The 15522-nt window shown below is 55.7% G+C and overlaps 1 protein-coding gene across 7 annotated transcripts in view; it reads right to left on the bottom strand.

Annotated features, from left to right (window-relative positions):
- Positions 1-15508, bottom strand: part of CDIP1 (cell death inducing p53 target 1) — a 19634-nt gene extending 4126 nt beyond the window's left edge. The window contains exons 1-3 of one of the 7 annotated variants that reach the window (XM_084537193.1): positions 15374-15508; positions 545-638; positions 57-155 (exon numbers count right to left, since the gene is read on the bottom strand). In XM_084537193.1, the coding sequence (XP_084393319.1) occupies positions 57-141 (85 nt within the window). In that variant the 5' untranslated portion in view covers positions 142-155; positions 545-638; positions 15374-15508. Of the gene's footprint in view, positions 1-56; positions 156-544; positions 639-880; positions 1105-3634; positions 3852-5503; positions 6749-14215; positions 14359-14494; positions 14944-15373 lie in introns of those variants that run through there. The other 6 variants (XM_084537195.1, XM_084537196.1, XM_084537198.1 and 3 more) reach the window with 6 other exon arrangements.
- Positions 15509-15522: the final 14 nt, after the last annotated feature.

Below are 15522 nucleotides of genomic sequence, written 5' to 3'. Positions count from 1 at the left end.
CTGCCCTCCCAGCAGAGACCCCCCCAACACCCCAGAGCAGCTGGGACCCCCGGTACCTGTGGCAGGGGGCGGGCCGTGCTTCTCCTCTATCAGCGGTGCCGAGGGGCCGCCCGGGTAGGGTGGCGGGGGGTCGTTGGACATGGCTCGGGGCTGCCCTGCAAGGAAAGGTGCCGTGAGCTGAGACGCCTGATGCCCACGGTGCCGGCTGGGAGGGGGTGGCTGCTGACCCGAGGCTGGGGCTGGTACCACTGCGGCATCGGCCTCAGCCCCACTGAGGGGAAACACAAAGCCACAAAGCCTTGGTGTGAGGCCGGGCAGGCCGTGCTGGAAGCTGACCTGCCCTGTGCTCCGGGACCACAGGCAGGGAGGAGCTGCCCACAGCTTCCAAAGCCCCCCGGCAGAGCCCCGTGCAAAGCTGCACCCCCATGGGGATGGCAGCACCCCCTGAGCCTGAAGCACAAACTGGGGCAGAGAAGCAGAGCCACAGAGAACACCTCTAAATATCACCGTGGTGTGGGACAAGATTGATGACCGTCAGGCTTACCTGGCCTCTTCCTTGCTGCAAGGAGCTCAGAGGTCTTGATGCAGAAGACAACTTCTCAGTAGTGTGCTTCAGAAGCTGCCTTACCCTCCCAAACCTGCGTGGAAGGAGACAGGGAACAAGTGACATTAAGGAGCCACCGTGACAGCGCAGCCTTGCCCGCCGTGCCCCCGCTCCCCCTGCCCAGTGCAGATGTGGGCGAGGGGCTCCGGTCAGGAACCGCCTCATTGTGCTCCCCCTGGCTCAGCACGTGGCAAAGCCACTGCTGCAGGAGCTGAGACGCTCCCCGGGGTATTTCTCACCCCAAAGACCCTGCGGTGCCCGGGGGGGCTGCAGCACCTTGCAGTGGTTCCCCCGACAGCCACCTCGCAGCCTCGCCGGCTCCTTCCCGCACAGCTGGAAGGCAAAGCAAGCACTGAGGCATGGGCTGCAGCCCCAAAGGCCCCTCCGGGAAGGCAGAGCCCCCCGGCAGGGGGCTGGGCATTGTGGGGTTACGCAGCCACGGTCCCCCAGGCCACGGTGCTGGTGCTGCCATCGCGCCTTTGGCCGTGTCCTGGCCGAGGGGGGGCTGCCAGGGAAGGGCTCCGGCAGCTCCGGCACTCCAAGGAAGCGCGATGACATCAAGAGGCGCGATTTTCCTGTTTACTCTGGCTCGGTTCTGCCTGGTAGGACGTGACTAAATTGGGAAATACAAGTGAGAGGCTGCTCGCTCCATGCTTGGGAAGGCTGCCACCAGGCACGGGGACGCGGTGACATTGCTGTCAGTGCCCGGGAGGCAGCGCAAGGAGCTCCCCTCGTCAAGCCAAATCCTCCCCCTGCCCGCGGCCGGCCAGGAGCCAACGTGACTGCGCCTGTCCCGTGTCCCTTGGGCTGCTGCTCCACTGGCCAGCTCAGCGTGCTGCAAGGACGGGGCTTTCTCAGCAGCTCCCACTCCAGCAGCCCACAGGCGAGCAGGAAAAAAACGCACCCAGGCGATAACCAGGCTGCAGAAAGCTGCCACGGAGCTCGGGGTGAGGGTGCTGAGCTGGGCAGCAGCCACCAGGCTCCCTCAAGCGCCAGCGCTGATCCCGCATGCTGGGAAACTGCTCAGCTCCATGGCACCACAGCAGGCTCCTGCCCCAAGGCAGCCCTGTCTCACACAGCAGGTCACAAGCCTGCAGAGGAGCCCCGTCAGCACCGTGAGCCATGGAGAAGCGTGCTGATACACCCCGGAGCTGAGCAAAGCCCAGGAGAGCCATCGGGTCGCCCCTGGATGTCAGTATGTACTCCCCAGCGTTTTTAAGATGCAGACGCACACAGCCCAGCTGGAGCAGCTGGGTGGGTCAGCCTGCTGCATTTCCTCTTGGTTTTCTTCCTTAAAAGCCAGAGGACAGAGACACAGCCCGTGTCATGCTTTCAGCAGAGCCGCTGCAGCACACAGCAGTCCCAGGCTGAGGAAAGCACCTGAGCCCAACGCACAGAGCGCTGCAGAGCCCTCCTTCTCCTTCAGTGACCTACAAAGCCACAAACTGGGCCGTGCTCCTTTTAGCTTCACTGGGGATGTCAAGAAAAAGACGGCTTACTCTTCCAAAAGCAGCCAACCAAGCCACCCTGCGTGCCAGGAGCTGCCTGTCCCCATGCCTGACAGGGATCCTAGAAGCACCCAGCCCATTTGGGGTGTCCCCAAGTCCCTCAGCCTCGCAGGCCAGCTGTGCACCAGAGCTTCTCTCTCTCATTACTGCTCAGATGCTGGCAGGCCAGCTGAGCTCCCAGCAGGAGAGCAGTGGATACATGGAGCCCCAGAGGTCAGGAGCTGCACCCAAAGCAGGAACCACCCCAGAGCTGCAAGGCTGACTGCTGAGTCCTGGAGGATGCTCTGGGGCCTCAGCAGAAAGGGCAAGCCAGGCTCACCTCAGCCTGTGGGACGCTGCTCCTTGCTCAATTCCCCATCCCAACCCTCCACCCCTTACGGAGCAGCAGGAGGACAACCAGAAGCCTCCACCAGGGGTCTGGCTGAACGAAGCCGTCCCTCCCCAGCGCCCTGCCACGGCTCCAGGCTGCAGATAACGGCGAGGGCGATGGGCAGCAGCTCGCAGAGCCCCACGGGCACTGGGAGGAAGGAAGGACGTGCATGGGCTGCGGGGCTGTTGTGCTCGGAGTTAGCAGGCTCCGTCACTCGTAATGCAATATTCTGCTTATTAAAAGAGCTCCGTAAAGAGCAGGGCATTGGCTGCGTGCCCTTCCCTGGAGGAAAGGAAAGCCTGCTCCTTTTAAGCTTCTCAGAAGCCGTTTCTCCTGTGCTTTCTTTTATCCTAATGTGAGAAGCACAAAACCTACTGCAGCCCATTTCCACCAGCACCACGTGGGGCTGCAGGGCACGAGGGCTCCCCTCTGCGCCCGGTCTGCCCTGAGAGCATCACTCACAGCGCTGCACAGCCCCTTGCCCCCTCTCAAAAGCAGCGGGGCCAGAACCAAGCGCACAGACCCTGCCCTTGTGTGCCCATGGCAGTGGTGCAAGCAGCCCTGCTCCCCGGAGCAGCATGCTGGCCTTGGAGGATTACACGGCGAAGGATTACACGCTCCCTGACTGTCCTGCCACGGCAGCCTTTGGGGTCTGAGTGCCTCTGCAGGAACAGATCAGAGTCCGAGCTGCTCGCGGTGGGGTGTTGGGGAGTGGTCAGGACCACAAAGCTGCCCCACTTCAGCCACGCTGGTTTCCTGCAGCTGCAGCACCGGTGCCATCTGTGCCACGAAAGCAGCCGAGACCAAATTAGCTCCTCTCACGTGGGAATAACCATTCCCCCACACGCTGCATCCACACTAGAGCTTACTGCAAGAACCGTATTCATAAACCAGCTGCACACCCAGGGGAAAATAAAAATCACAAATAATTTAGGCTGAGTTTACCAGGACTTGAGTTTAAGATCTGATGGAATCAAGAATGCAGGTCCTTTGGGAGCAAGGTCTCACGATCATAAGACTCAACAGGAGCTGGTTACCAGCAAAAGGACGGGGGTGGACGGAAGAGATTGTATTTCTGGCGAAGAAATGCAGGTCGGTTCTAAACTGGAAGAGCAGAGCACAGCTTCTGCTGGCTGCTCTGCTTTAACCTACCTAGAGAAGATCACCGCGCGATCACTGGAACATGGCTCCTGTTAAAGACAAGCAAAGGGCAGGAGTGGGCTGGAGGCACAAGCAGCCGAGCAGAGCCAGGATCAGGGGGCAGCGGGACCGCTGGGTCAGCTGGATCAGCCCGTCCCTCCTTCCCTCTCTGGGGACACCACCAAAACTGCCAGCGATGCGTTGGTCACGCTGCTCCTGCTGTTCCTGCTGTCCCACTCCAACCCCTGCTGCTCCGAGAGGTAGGAAAAAAAAAAAACACTATCCATCAAAGCAGTGCGATGAAAACCTTACAGTTTCTAGCCTGGGTTTATTTGTAGCCAGATTATGCCCATCTGTTCTTCAGCCCGAACAGCTTTCCTTCGCTCCCTGCTCTCTGCGAGCAGCCATCATATCATGACTCAGACTTTGTTTTGCTGGGCTGAGCACACCGAGCACTCGCAGGGTTTTTCTGGGCTGTGTTTCCAGTGAGCCCATTGTCTCCCTCACATCTCGAACGGCCACTGCAGCAACCCAAAGCCGTGCTCAGCCTTGGCACCATGAGCACCTCCTGGGGCTGCTCAAGCTGCTCCAGCGAGCTCCATCCACCCTGCAGTGCTACTGTGGGGCTGCACCGGGTCACTCCTGGCCCTCTGCTCCTGCCTCAGAGCTCGGGGCTGTTACAGGAGGCTTGCATTCAGCACAGACACGCTATGTGGATGCCCATGAGCAGGCTAGGCTGGAGATGTGGCTTAGCTAAAGGGAAGAGCTGAGAGCAGATTGCACTCCCACTGCTGCCCATGGCCCTGTCCCAGGAGAGCACAACTCCCTCACAACACCAAGGGCAGAGGACCCAGCCCACAGCAGCCACAGCCTCAACCCACACAACCTCCCTGCTCTGCTCTGTGCTCCCCGACCTGCCCAGGGTCCCCCATCAGGCAGCTCTGGGGCAAGAAGAGGAGCTGAGCTGTGCCAGGTCTGTCCAATATTTTTAAGAGGAAAAAACACGCTACATTTCAATGTGTAAGTAAGAGAAAAGGATGCAACCACTTCCAGCTTCACTGTAGACCAATCAGACACAAACTTCAGCTGCCAGGCTTTGTAAATACATCTTCAAAAATAAAGTCAAGAGCTCTGAAAAAACTGGGCTCCCTCACCAAGGCCGGCCTCTCCCCTTTTAAAAAAGGAACAGCGTCGTGGCCAACACCACCTCATCTTCCTGGCCCCAGGGAAGCTAACCATGTGCCACCGGCTTTTTCCTGCTGCAGAAATGGGTCTGAAAGTCTTTTCAGAGTGATGCCAAGGCCTTGCTGAAATCAGATACTGCCAAAGACACACGCAGATGCAGCTGGGGTTCGGCTCGGCTTCCAGCACGGGCCTCACCTCCCTCAGGCAGGATCGCTGCCTCGGCTCAGCCTGGTTTGAAGGGCTTCTGCCGCTAGAACGCTTGGCCAAAAAAAGGTAAATACCTGCTGATTCAGGACTTAAAGGGGAGAAATACTGAGAACAGGGAGGAAGTTAAATTTGCTAGGGATGAGCACAAAGACAGGTCAGATGTTAGCAGAATGCCACTCGATCGGAAGCCTGTTAGCCTTTAGAAGGGCTTTAGGGGCACGAGCAGAGGCTGCGGGGAGCACTGGCAGCTTGGAGGTGGACGGAGCCACGCCTGATGGCAGTGAGCACATTGACGTTTGTGAGCAGCACCCCCACGGCCAGCCCAGACCTCCTGCGGCACGCTCACTGTCACACCTGTGCCACCGAGGGAGCCACGGGTGCTGCCCGTGCCACGCGCATGCCCACACGCCTGCTCGCACAGCTCGCGGGGACGTGGCTCAAATCCCACCGCTCCTCAGCACCGCGCGCCCCGCAGCCGGCAGCGCTTACCTGGAGAGGAAAGACGGCAAAAATCCCCGCTGTGAAAGCAGTGCTGGGGCTTCCTTCTGCCCGCCTTTCACGCAGAGCAAAAAGAGCTGTTTTCTGTGTCAGCCAGCCAAACTTCCCCCGCTGCCTTGCCTCTTCCCAGGCGCGTTTGCTGCCTCCAGCCTTTGTGTTTCCCCCCGGGGCCAGGAGGGAAGGAATAACAGAATAACAGCAGGCAGCGCTGCAGGGAGGGCACGCACTGGTGCTGGACCAAGCAGCACGTCCCCCCGCTGCACCCCGCCGGTCACCCCAGCGGCACCTCAGGAGCTCAGCATCCTGGTCCTGGGCAAGCAGCAAGAGGGCGCATGCCTACAACACAGGCGTGCACGGCGCCGACGGGAGCCCAGCGTAAGGACCAGGGGAAAGGTTTGCTCTTTTTCCGAGCGACTCAGCCGTGTGTCCCCGAGCACAAGCCGTGCGCCCTCAGCGTCCCTGGAAGGGAGAGGAAACCCGCCGTGCAGAAACAGCCGGGCTGTTCTGTCCCACACCTCTGCAGTCAGACTTCAGCTGCGGAAAACTGCTCCTTCCAGGAGGGTCAGGCTCTTCCTTCGGCGCAGAGATGGAGCTCAGCAGCAGTCCTTCAGAACAAGGGCTGCTGGAGGAGAACGCGATTCACCTCCATGCTCCGGCCGTGTCAGACAGCTGGGGCTGCTGTGCAGCACGCCGGGCTCTGGAGAAGCATCCCCACTGTGGTCATTTTACCTTGGGACCTTGGACATGCCATTTGACCTCCTGCGTGCCACCATACCCCAGCAGGCAAATCAGCCACGAGCAGGATCCTCGCTGGAAGCCAGGAGCTGTGGCCGAAGCGAGCTTTCTCAGGGTATTACATCCAAAGCACCATCAGATAACCTCCCTGATGCAGTCCAGGCACAGCTGTTCTCAGCCAGAAATTCAAATTACAGCTTCGTGCAGCTCCTCTATATGGATTTCAGCAAAAGCAGAGACAAAATCCCCCTGCTTAAGACAAGGATGGTTTATCTGCAGCACCCCCAAAGGGTTACATGCGGGAGGAGGGCTTGCAAGGACCTGCTGCCGCCTCTGGGATTCTCTCCAGTGCTTTTCGCCTCCAGATGGGCTGACCCAGCGCTTGTTAGCTGCAGAAACAGCATTGCCAGGACCCGGTTAACCTGAGCATTTAAAGAAAAACTATCCAAAATGAAAAGAACAAAGTGGGGCAGCTGCTGCAGGTTCCTGAGCTGCAGCAAGCGTCACACTTCTGCAGAGCTCACCGCGCCGGCAGCAGCATGTGACGAGAGCCAAGAGGGGCTGCAGGGGAGCTATCAGCACGGAAGGGCTAGGAAGCGAACACCTCCCTCTCGAGGGGTGCTCTGTGTCAGGCATTTCCAGCTCCTGACCTGCTCTCCAGAGAGGACGGACTGCAACAGGCCAGCTGTTGGCGTGGGTGAAAAGATGTGAAATAAAAGAAACGTGAAGGGCAAACCTGTGTTCCTCTGCACCTTAGCCATCTGCTCCTGAGAGACTCAGGTGAGAAATGGGGTGCCCCACGCCAGATCTCTGGAGAACCAGAGCCTTTCCGTGGGACTTTTGGTGAAGGTGACAAACAGCCCAAACACACGCTCGGTAACACCCATGAGAAAGCACCCAGCGAGATCACTGGCTGTCGTCCAGCGCCCAGGACATCTACCTGATCTTTACCCCGAGTGGAAAAACACCACGTTACGTCTTCCATTTGTTATCTGCTGTACGTTAATAACACAACCTGCAATGACCTAGAGCAAACAAAACAAGATTACTCCAATACTACAGTGTTTTAACACAGCACCAAGCTTAACTGCGCCACGACGTTAGCTGTTTTTTGCTTCAACCACTCAAGCAGCTTAAAGGCAAGTACAAATCCCAGAGACGAAGGGGCAGGAGCCCTATAGTTCCTTGCATTACCAACAACCACAGCTCTGTATCTTGTCCCTGACGGCAGCCTGTAACAGATGCTTAAAAACGAGTTAGGAAGGAAGCACAGCACGAGCCCCCTGACCTCCCCCCTGCTCCCGGAGCATCAGGCAGCCTGGGGCTTCCCCAGGGACCACCCTGAGTTCCTCACAGCCCACTGGTTTGCTGAGCTTACATATGGCAGCAGCAAGCTCTGCTCTTCAGTTACCTCCACAAAAAAGAAGCATTACAGTCATGAGAAGTTGTTATAGCCTGCTGCCTGCCCCTTCCAGTGCCTGCCTCCCAGTTCTCTCACAGAGAAGATGAATACAGGGTGATTGCCCACTGCTTCTCACAGGACAGCCCAGCTTTCTATAGCTCCCTTTCCCAGCACTGTATTAAAAATATTTGATTCCTTTATCCACGCTATTTGTTCATTACTCCCTCATTCTATAGAATTTTTTGAGAGAAAGTCAAATAATCCAGCTACATCATTGCTGAATCGAGCTGATTAGATGTGTGACTTCCATCAAATAACACACTGAGCTCCAAGGGAGGAGGAAATTAAAGTCGTACAGGATCAGCACTTTTGTGGAGATGTAGCCGCATTTCAGCTTCAGAATTAATCAGTGCCCAAGAGCCTATTCAGAATTCCCTTGCAGATTTTGCAACACAATGAAATAATTTCGAATACATCGATGGTGATTCCAGATCCACTTTCCTTCCAAGAGATGTACAAAATACATGTCCAAGTACTGGTGTTTTCTTAGCTAAGGCACAGCACCAGTTTGCTATAGGGCTGACTCCAGCCTCCAAAAACATTTGTGCAAATGCTCTCCCCACAAATACCCCTCTCTTGGCACCAGAGAAGCTGCTGACATCTCAGTTTAGCAGGTACAGTGTCACCTTGCGTTTTTTTCTGAGGACGCGTGAGAAGCGCTCTGTGTCATTCCACTTTACTTAAGACCACGACAAATAAGCGTGGTTTGGGGTTCACCCCAGCTGCAACGTACGCCACGAACTCTCTTCTGAGCCCTGCCACCAAGAAGGACCACAAGCACAGCTCCTGGGGTCCCGTCTCTGCTTCCAGCCAGCCCGCGCTGAGTATCCGTGTCTTTGGTTTCAGTTTGCAGCACCAAGTTCTTGCCAGCTCCTTCATAACCCCTCACCCCAACCTCTGCTCTCTGCCGAACCACGGCACGCAGCGAGTTGCTGCACATCTGTGCCTCCGGTCGTGCCAGAAGCTGCTCCCCGTGCCCCCAGCTCACCGCTGCTGCCTGCTGCAGGGCAGCCCCAGCAGGGCAGATGGCAAGGGCACGCGGAGCCCCATCGTGAGCCCGCCTCGCTTAAATGTAAGCAGATCCAAGAGGAACATTGACAAAGACACAAATCAGCCAGCCACACTCTAAGATCTGCACAGAGCGCAGGGCTGCATTCCCTTGGAAAAAAAAGGTGAGGGAGAGAGTCGGCATCCTCATGCCTCCCCAGGACACGGCTCCAGGCGCTGGCACACGTAGGACAAGAGCCACACCAGCTCCAGAAGAGCAGACATAGAAAGCAGAAGACCTTGTGCTGAAAATCTAGGTATTTCGACTGATTTCCAAGGCATCTCCACTACTCAGCAGCACACTTCCTCAAGTCCCTCTTCTAAGCATTTCTAAACCCTTTCTCAGCCTCTCTGTCAAGTTGTTACCGCAGCGCTTCACTTTTAGACTTGGAGAGCTGCTGATCAGAGGGTTTCGAACAGTCCCAGGAGCAAAGGCAGGGTCACTGCTCACGGCAGGAGATGAGATGGGTGGAAATTCAAGTGCATAACGCTAAGATGCCCACAGGATAAACATCATTTTATTTATTTATAAATAAATAAATAAATAAATAACAATTCAGTGGGCTGCTTTGCACTCACAACTGACTAGAAATCCAATCTCAAGGTAACAGCAGTGCCCCAGACACAGCTTTCACATCTACCATTTGAGTCACTTGCAGTGGGTCCTAGCACGAGTGGAATTTACAGCTGCAGCGAGGGGGGCTGCCTCCATCCCAGCTACTAATTATTCTCAGAAAGGCTAATTTAATCCGGCAGTGAATGTTCTCAAAGCCTCCTTGCACAGAAACGCTTTTATCTTGGTTGGCTTAACAACAATACAGCAGACCCAAAAACGTGGAGGGGTGCTGGAGGAGAACACTGCCCTTGTGTTTCCAGTTCTCCAGTATTTTGTCTAAGAAATTTATCTTGGTAACCACAGCCTGTGAGAAAACAGAGTGCCTCTGTTGTTTTTAAAAGCCAACTGTATTTTCTAGGCAAAATATACAACAGCTCTGGCTACTCCCCCTCGTGTATAACTGCCTGGACAGAGCAGTGCGAGCCAGCAAATATTGCTCAATATTAGGCACCGCATTCGCTTCCAGCCACCCAGCTGCGGAGCAAGAGCTGTGCCGCCCGGCCTGGGAGCACTGCCTGCCCTGGAAGGTGGCTTCCCACAGCCCACACTGCAGAGGAATAAACTTCAGAAGAAAGACAAAATCCTCCGTGGCGAGAAGCTGTGTACCTGCCTCGTGAGGCATGCCAAAGGGAATCCCAGGGAACGCTCCAGGTTTGCAGCCTCTGCAATCCGTGGGGGCGGGCAGTAACTAATTAAGTCATCAGAAAGCTGCTTTTCCGTGATTTTAAATCCCAGTTGGTATTTTCCCTTTACTTCTCACCGTGTTACCTGTGCTGTATGGACACGGTGATAAGAAGTGACCCTCACCTTCACAAGGCAGATCACTGGAGAGCCCAGCACAGCCCCCTGGAATTAGAGGGGATAAAACAGGGGCTTTAAAGCATTACAACAGGCACAGCTGTAACAGGATAACTCTGTGCTCTTAGGAGTGTCACCATCACCCTGCCACTAGGGTAAAGCTAAAGGTGCTCGGCCTGGACCAGCCTGGTTCTGCACTGCTTTGGTACAGGGGCAAGAACAAACCCCAGGTGGCATCCAGCAATTTAGGACGATTCAGTAATCCGGGGACAAGGAAAAGATCAGAGGCAAGCAGGGCTTAAAGCCAGGCCAGAGGAGGCAAAATAAATAAATAAACAAAGTAACACAAACAACACTCCCCTTGTTGCTATCAGCCAGGAACTACTGTCCCAAGAATAGCCTATTCAGAGACCAGGAAACTCGGAGAGCAGCAGGGAAGGGCTGAGTCATGGCCATTTGGAAAAAAAAAAAAAAAAAAAAAAAAACAACAAACCAAACCAAAAAAATCAGCCCAAAAGGGAAGGAGAGAAAACACAGACAGCAGCTGTCCTGGGTCTTGGCACTGTGAATGAGTCAACCCTGTATCGATTAACAGATTAACAGGCAAGGCTGGCGGTGCCCTGCGACCAGCACCCTGCAACCATGGCACAAAGCAGACTCACAGGCTGGAGGAACAACTCCCAGCAGGGCACTGCCGTCCAGCTGAGGGCTTGGGAAAAGAAGCCTCCGGCTTGCCCTACCTTGAGCTCTGAGGCTCAGCGAAGCAGGGTGAGAAGCAGGAAGGTGCTGAGCCCTCCCTGCCGTGCCTGCTGCCCCAGGGTCCCGCACACAACCCGCACCCACGTGTAGCTGCCCCTCGGCCCCCGCACCTCATCCTGGTGAACGGCTCAGTCACTTTGGACATCAGTCAGGGCTCCCTTTGGATTGGGAGTTTGCACGTGGTTTGCAGCTCGGACACCCAAACTTACCTCTCCACAGCAGTGGAAGCTAGACACATTCCTTCCAAAAGCACCTTTTCCAAAAAGTGCAATAGGTAGCCAGCCTGTTCGGACAAGGCACAGAAGATTTTCTTTCTAAATGCAGAGAGTAGGTAGCAAAGAAGGCTTGGGGACACCCTCAGCTGGGAACGTCTGGTTCCAGGCATGGGGACCACCATCTCAGCATGAATCCTTCCTTTTATAATCTTAAATTCTCTTAATCTATAAGAGAACTGGGTATTATTCCATTTTCTTGCATATAAAACAGGTAAAGGAAACAACTGCTACTAATACAAAGCTCCTTTGCTGATCACAATAGGTGACAGAGACATAAATTACCCAAATCGCATCTAAAGCCCCAGCTCTCACCTTTGTTCTCTGACCAGCTCGGGTTTGAGAGCTACAAAGCCCAATACACAGCTCACAGCTGTTACTCACGAGTCCTAAGATGCTAATTACATTGCCATCTTTTGGGGCTCTCCCTTGTATTTGCTCACATGAATTTTAAGCCTGCTGAGAGAGCCCTGATGAGGCACAGCTGCTCTCCAGCAGGGCCTCGCTCAGGAGCTGTGCAGGTGAACCCATTCCCCTCCCGGCTCCATCCTCCGCCCGGGGCTGTGACCAGCGCAGGCCTGCTGTGCTCACCAGGCTCCCCAGCAGCCTTTTTGCACTGGCACAAAGGCACTACCTTTCAGACCGCAGCCACAAGATGCCTCCGAGTGCACGAACCCAACGCTAAATCTTAACAGCAGCCAAGAGCTTCCGTCAGCGTCTTGTGCCAGCAGTAAAAAGCGTGCTCCCCCTGCCTCCGAGACTTTGTACTGTTGAGAAAATGGATTGTGGTTTCCTATGGCTTCTGTGCTAATTGTCCTCCCTCTGATCAGACAAGGAAATACATCCTCTGCATAGCAGCCATGCCTCTGACACTGCCTAGGAAAATCGTGTCGCTTCTCCCTAGCTGCGAGGCTGATAGCAAGGGAACAGCAGGAAAACAGCGATGTGAGCATCGCGTCCCAAGGCAGGAGCTGCAGGTCACGCGTTTTCGGAAGACAAAACAGAAACACATCTGTGTTTGCAAACTGGTGCCTTGTGCTGAAATCTTTAGCAGAGTAAATCTCCATTTCAGCCTAGAATGCTTTGTCTTTGTAACAGCTGCAAAATCAGGACCTGGAATTAAAAAAAAAAAAAAACAACCAACCAACAAACAAACCCAAATCTCCCAAGATTTGCAGAACAACTGGAGTTCCCAATGCAAACTCTCACTTTTACTGTACGGGGCAGAAGGGAAGAATGCTGCACAATTTGCATTGCTCCTTTTAGAACACCGCTGACTGCTGCTGAGGGCCATGGGGCATATCAGCACCTACCTGGTGTTTCCCAACTCCCTGTCCTTCCTGTTTCCAGCAGCTCTGCACTCATCCGTCTGGGAGAACAGTTTCTCATCCCTGTGCTGTCTGACATTTTACTCAGAAGTTAGCATACCTGCCTGGAAGCTTGGAAGTACCCCCAGTCCTGCTGTCTTCATGATTATTTTAATCTCCATATTACCTAAATACTATTTCCTCCCCAGTCTCAGCTGGCAGCCAGCAGTCTTACCCTTAGCTTAGTGCAAAGCTGAACACAGAAAAGCTACCACAGCACTGACCCTACGTGCAGCACATATACATGCCCACGTACACACCCATGGTAATACCCGTACCAACAGAAGTAACACATGGTCCTGCTGTAGGCCCTACAAAAATTGCCATTTCAAAGAATTTTTAAAACTTCTCTTCTTGCAACCTAAGGTATTATCTCCTGATTAAATCAAGTACAAGAAATTGAATGTAGAGCTTTACAACAGTACCACAGACAGATGCAGAGGACCTAACCTCATTCTTCTCTTTACCTATAAGCAAAAAAAAAATGATCTTGGATCTGAGCAGCTACTAGAAGACTGCATATCTCCCTCCCAAACCACTCATACTGGAAGATTTCTGCATCAACCACGTCTTTTATATGCAAGTGTTTATCTCCTAAATTCTAATTTGAAGGAGGAAAAAAGATAAACTTTTACACAACGAAGTTTCTTGGAGCCCTTCTCTCACCGTGTCAGTGAGCAATGCCGGCACTGGTAACACTTCTGCAGGTCACAACGCTGCTCCAAGGACCCAGAACCCAACAAAACACAGTGTGGGTGTTGGGGACAAGCTCTTGTCTGGCCCCTGGCTGAATGCCCTTTAGCTGCAGGAGAGCATTAGCTGCTCTCCCAGTGAGCATCCACCAGTCGTGTTTCATCTCGAAGGAAAGCAGCACCATGATTTGCATCACTGTGCAACTTCACATGCTGATCGGGAAGTGAGCTTCAAAACCATGCTCATAAACTGAAACAAGGCACTGCTGGAGACACCTTCCCTCCCGAGACAGGCTCCAGCCCGAACAGATGCCTGAGGAACTGAATTTCAGACAGACCCACGTAGAACCTGTTGAGGGAACACACCAAGAAACTCTGCACAGCCTTCTGTCTTCCTAGGAAGGGCTGAGGCTCAGGAAGAGAAGATCCCTCTCTGCTGACTGTCCCAGATACATTCGTAACAAGATCTTTTGGTACTCAGCATAGGAACACACACCCCCAGCACCTCCCTGGCTGCAGCCCTGTGTGGACGCAGCCACCGGAGCCTCACCAGCAGCACGGGAAGGCTGAGCGTGCTCGCTCCGCTCAGCACCAGTCTGAGGGGAACACCTGGGGCAGCGGTTCCATCATCCCATCCACCATCCCATCCTTGTTACAGCCTCACCCCCCTCCTGCCCTCAGTCCATGCCACGCAGACAGCCTCGCGTAAGTTCCTTAAGTCCCCCAGCCCTCTACTGCCTACCTTCAATCAAACCCTCTGGAAAGCACAGGGCCCAGCTGAAAAGAAAGCACTGTTTCAAGCATGTTGGTTGAAAGGAACAAATAGGAAGACAGCCTGCAGGTTCACCAAGTGTTTCTTAGCATATTTTACATCCAAATAACTATAATTTAGAACATTTCTAGTTAAATTCACTGTGTCTGACACCTGGAGTATGCCAACCCCTGGTACACTCACCAGTTCTGCCCGGTGCAAGGAGACCGTCTCTGAACAACCATTCCAGTCCTGCCACGGGCCAAGGGGCACCCACCTACACTCACAGGTACTCGGAGAAGTTTCAGCTTGAGCACGACTCCTGCGGGTGATCTGGAGGATGCCGGCACGAGAGTGCTCATCCCAGCCCGCCCCTTCCCACTCCCTGTGGCTGGGGAGCACCCCCCAGGTCCCCAGGCCCCCTCCCTGCCTTTAGCAGCGGTCGCAACCCCCCGTGCACCCCATACAGCAACCCAACGCCACCTTAACAGCTCCCGCAGCTTTGCCTGTCTGGTCCCCTCGGGAGGCAGAACCGAGATCCCGCTGCTCTGACGGGTAAAGCCTCCCGCTAGGTACGTGCTGTTGCACAGCGTTATCCATTAGCTGGAAGGGCTCTCCTCCTTTCACAGGGCTCAGGCTGCCAACGTGCTGACAGATAATTCCATCCCCACCATCGTCATCGTCCCTTCTCTCCCTGCTTGCCAAGAGAACCGGGTTTGTTCGGTCTCTACCACGGGCCCGTCCTTCCTGATCACCAAGCGGGCAGCTCCAGCCCCAGCTCTCCTCTCCGGAGCAGGGCTGGCTGGAAACACCTGCGTTGGTACCGCCGCCGGGCTCCCTCCTCTCCTGGGGAGCCGCCTGGGCACCATCCTAGCGGCCCCCTCGCAGCTGCTGGCAGCTCACAGCCTCCGTCCCCATGAGCTGGCGCGACCTCGGGCAGGGCGCTCGCCCTACAGCCGCAAGGCTCTCCCCCAGCACACGACCTCGCCTTGCCTACGATTAAATTTCACCCTTCGCAGCAGGCCGCTAGACGCCGACCCTTCTGCCCCAGCCCTTCCCCACCCTGCTGGGCGCACCGAGATGAAGCTTTATAAGATCTCCCCGGCACCCTGCTGCATTTTGGGGCCATCTGAGACCCCTCTCCCAGCCCATATCCCCCCGTGGCCGGCGCTGCACCAAGCAGCTGACCGCGTTTCTCCCCGATTCCCTTCCCGGGGGCAAACAGCGCCCAGCCCGGAGCCTCCCCGTGCCCCAGCCCGCAGCACCCCGCTGGGTTTGGGGTTTGGGGTGCGGGCTGCGGGCTCCCGGCCCCGCTCCCCCCCGCTCCGTGCCCCCGGTTCCCCGGGGCCGCCCCGCACGTACCGAGCCCGGCTCCCGGCTCCCGGCTCCGGCGGCTCGGGGCCGGCACCTGGCGGGCTGCGGGGCGGGGCGGCGGCGGGGCGGGCCCGGCAGCGCTGTCAGGGCCCGGAGGAGGCCGGCGGAGCCTCGGCCTTGCGTAGCCGGGCAAGCCG

This window comes from Aythya ferina (genome assembly GCF_964211825.1).
Source record: "Aythya ferina genome assembly, chromosome: 15".
Lineage (NCBI taxonomy): Eukaryota > Metazoa > Chordata > Aves > Anseriformes > Anatidae > Aythya > Aythya ferina.
Note: the sequence above shows the minus strand (reverse complement) of the source record. Positions and strands in the feature narration are given on the sequence as shown.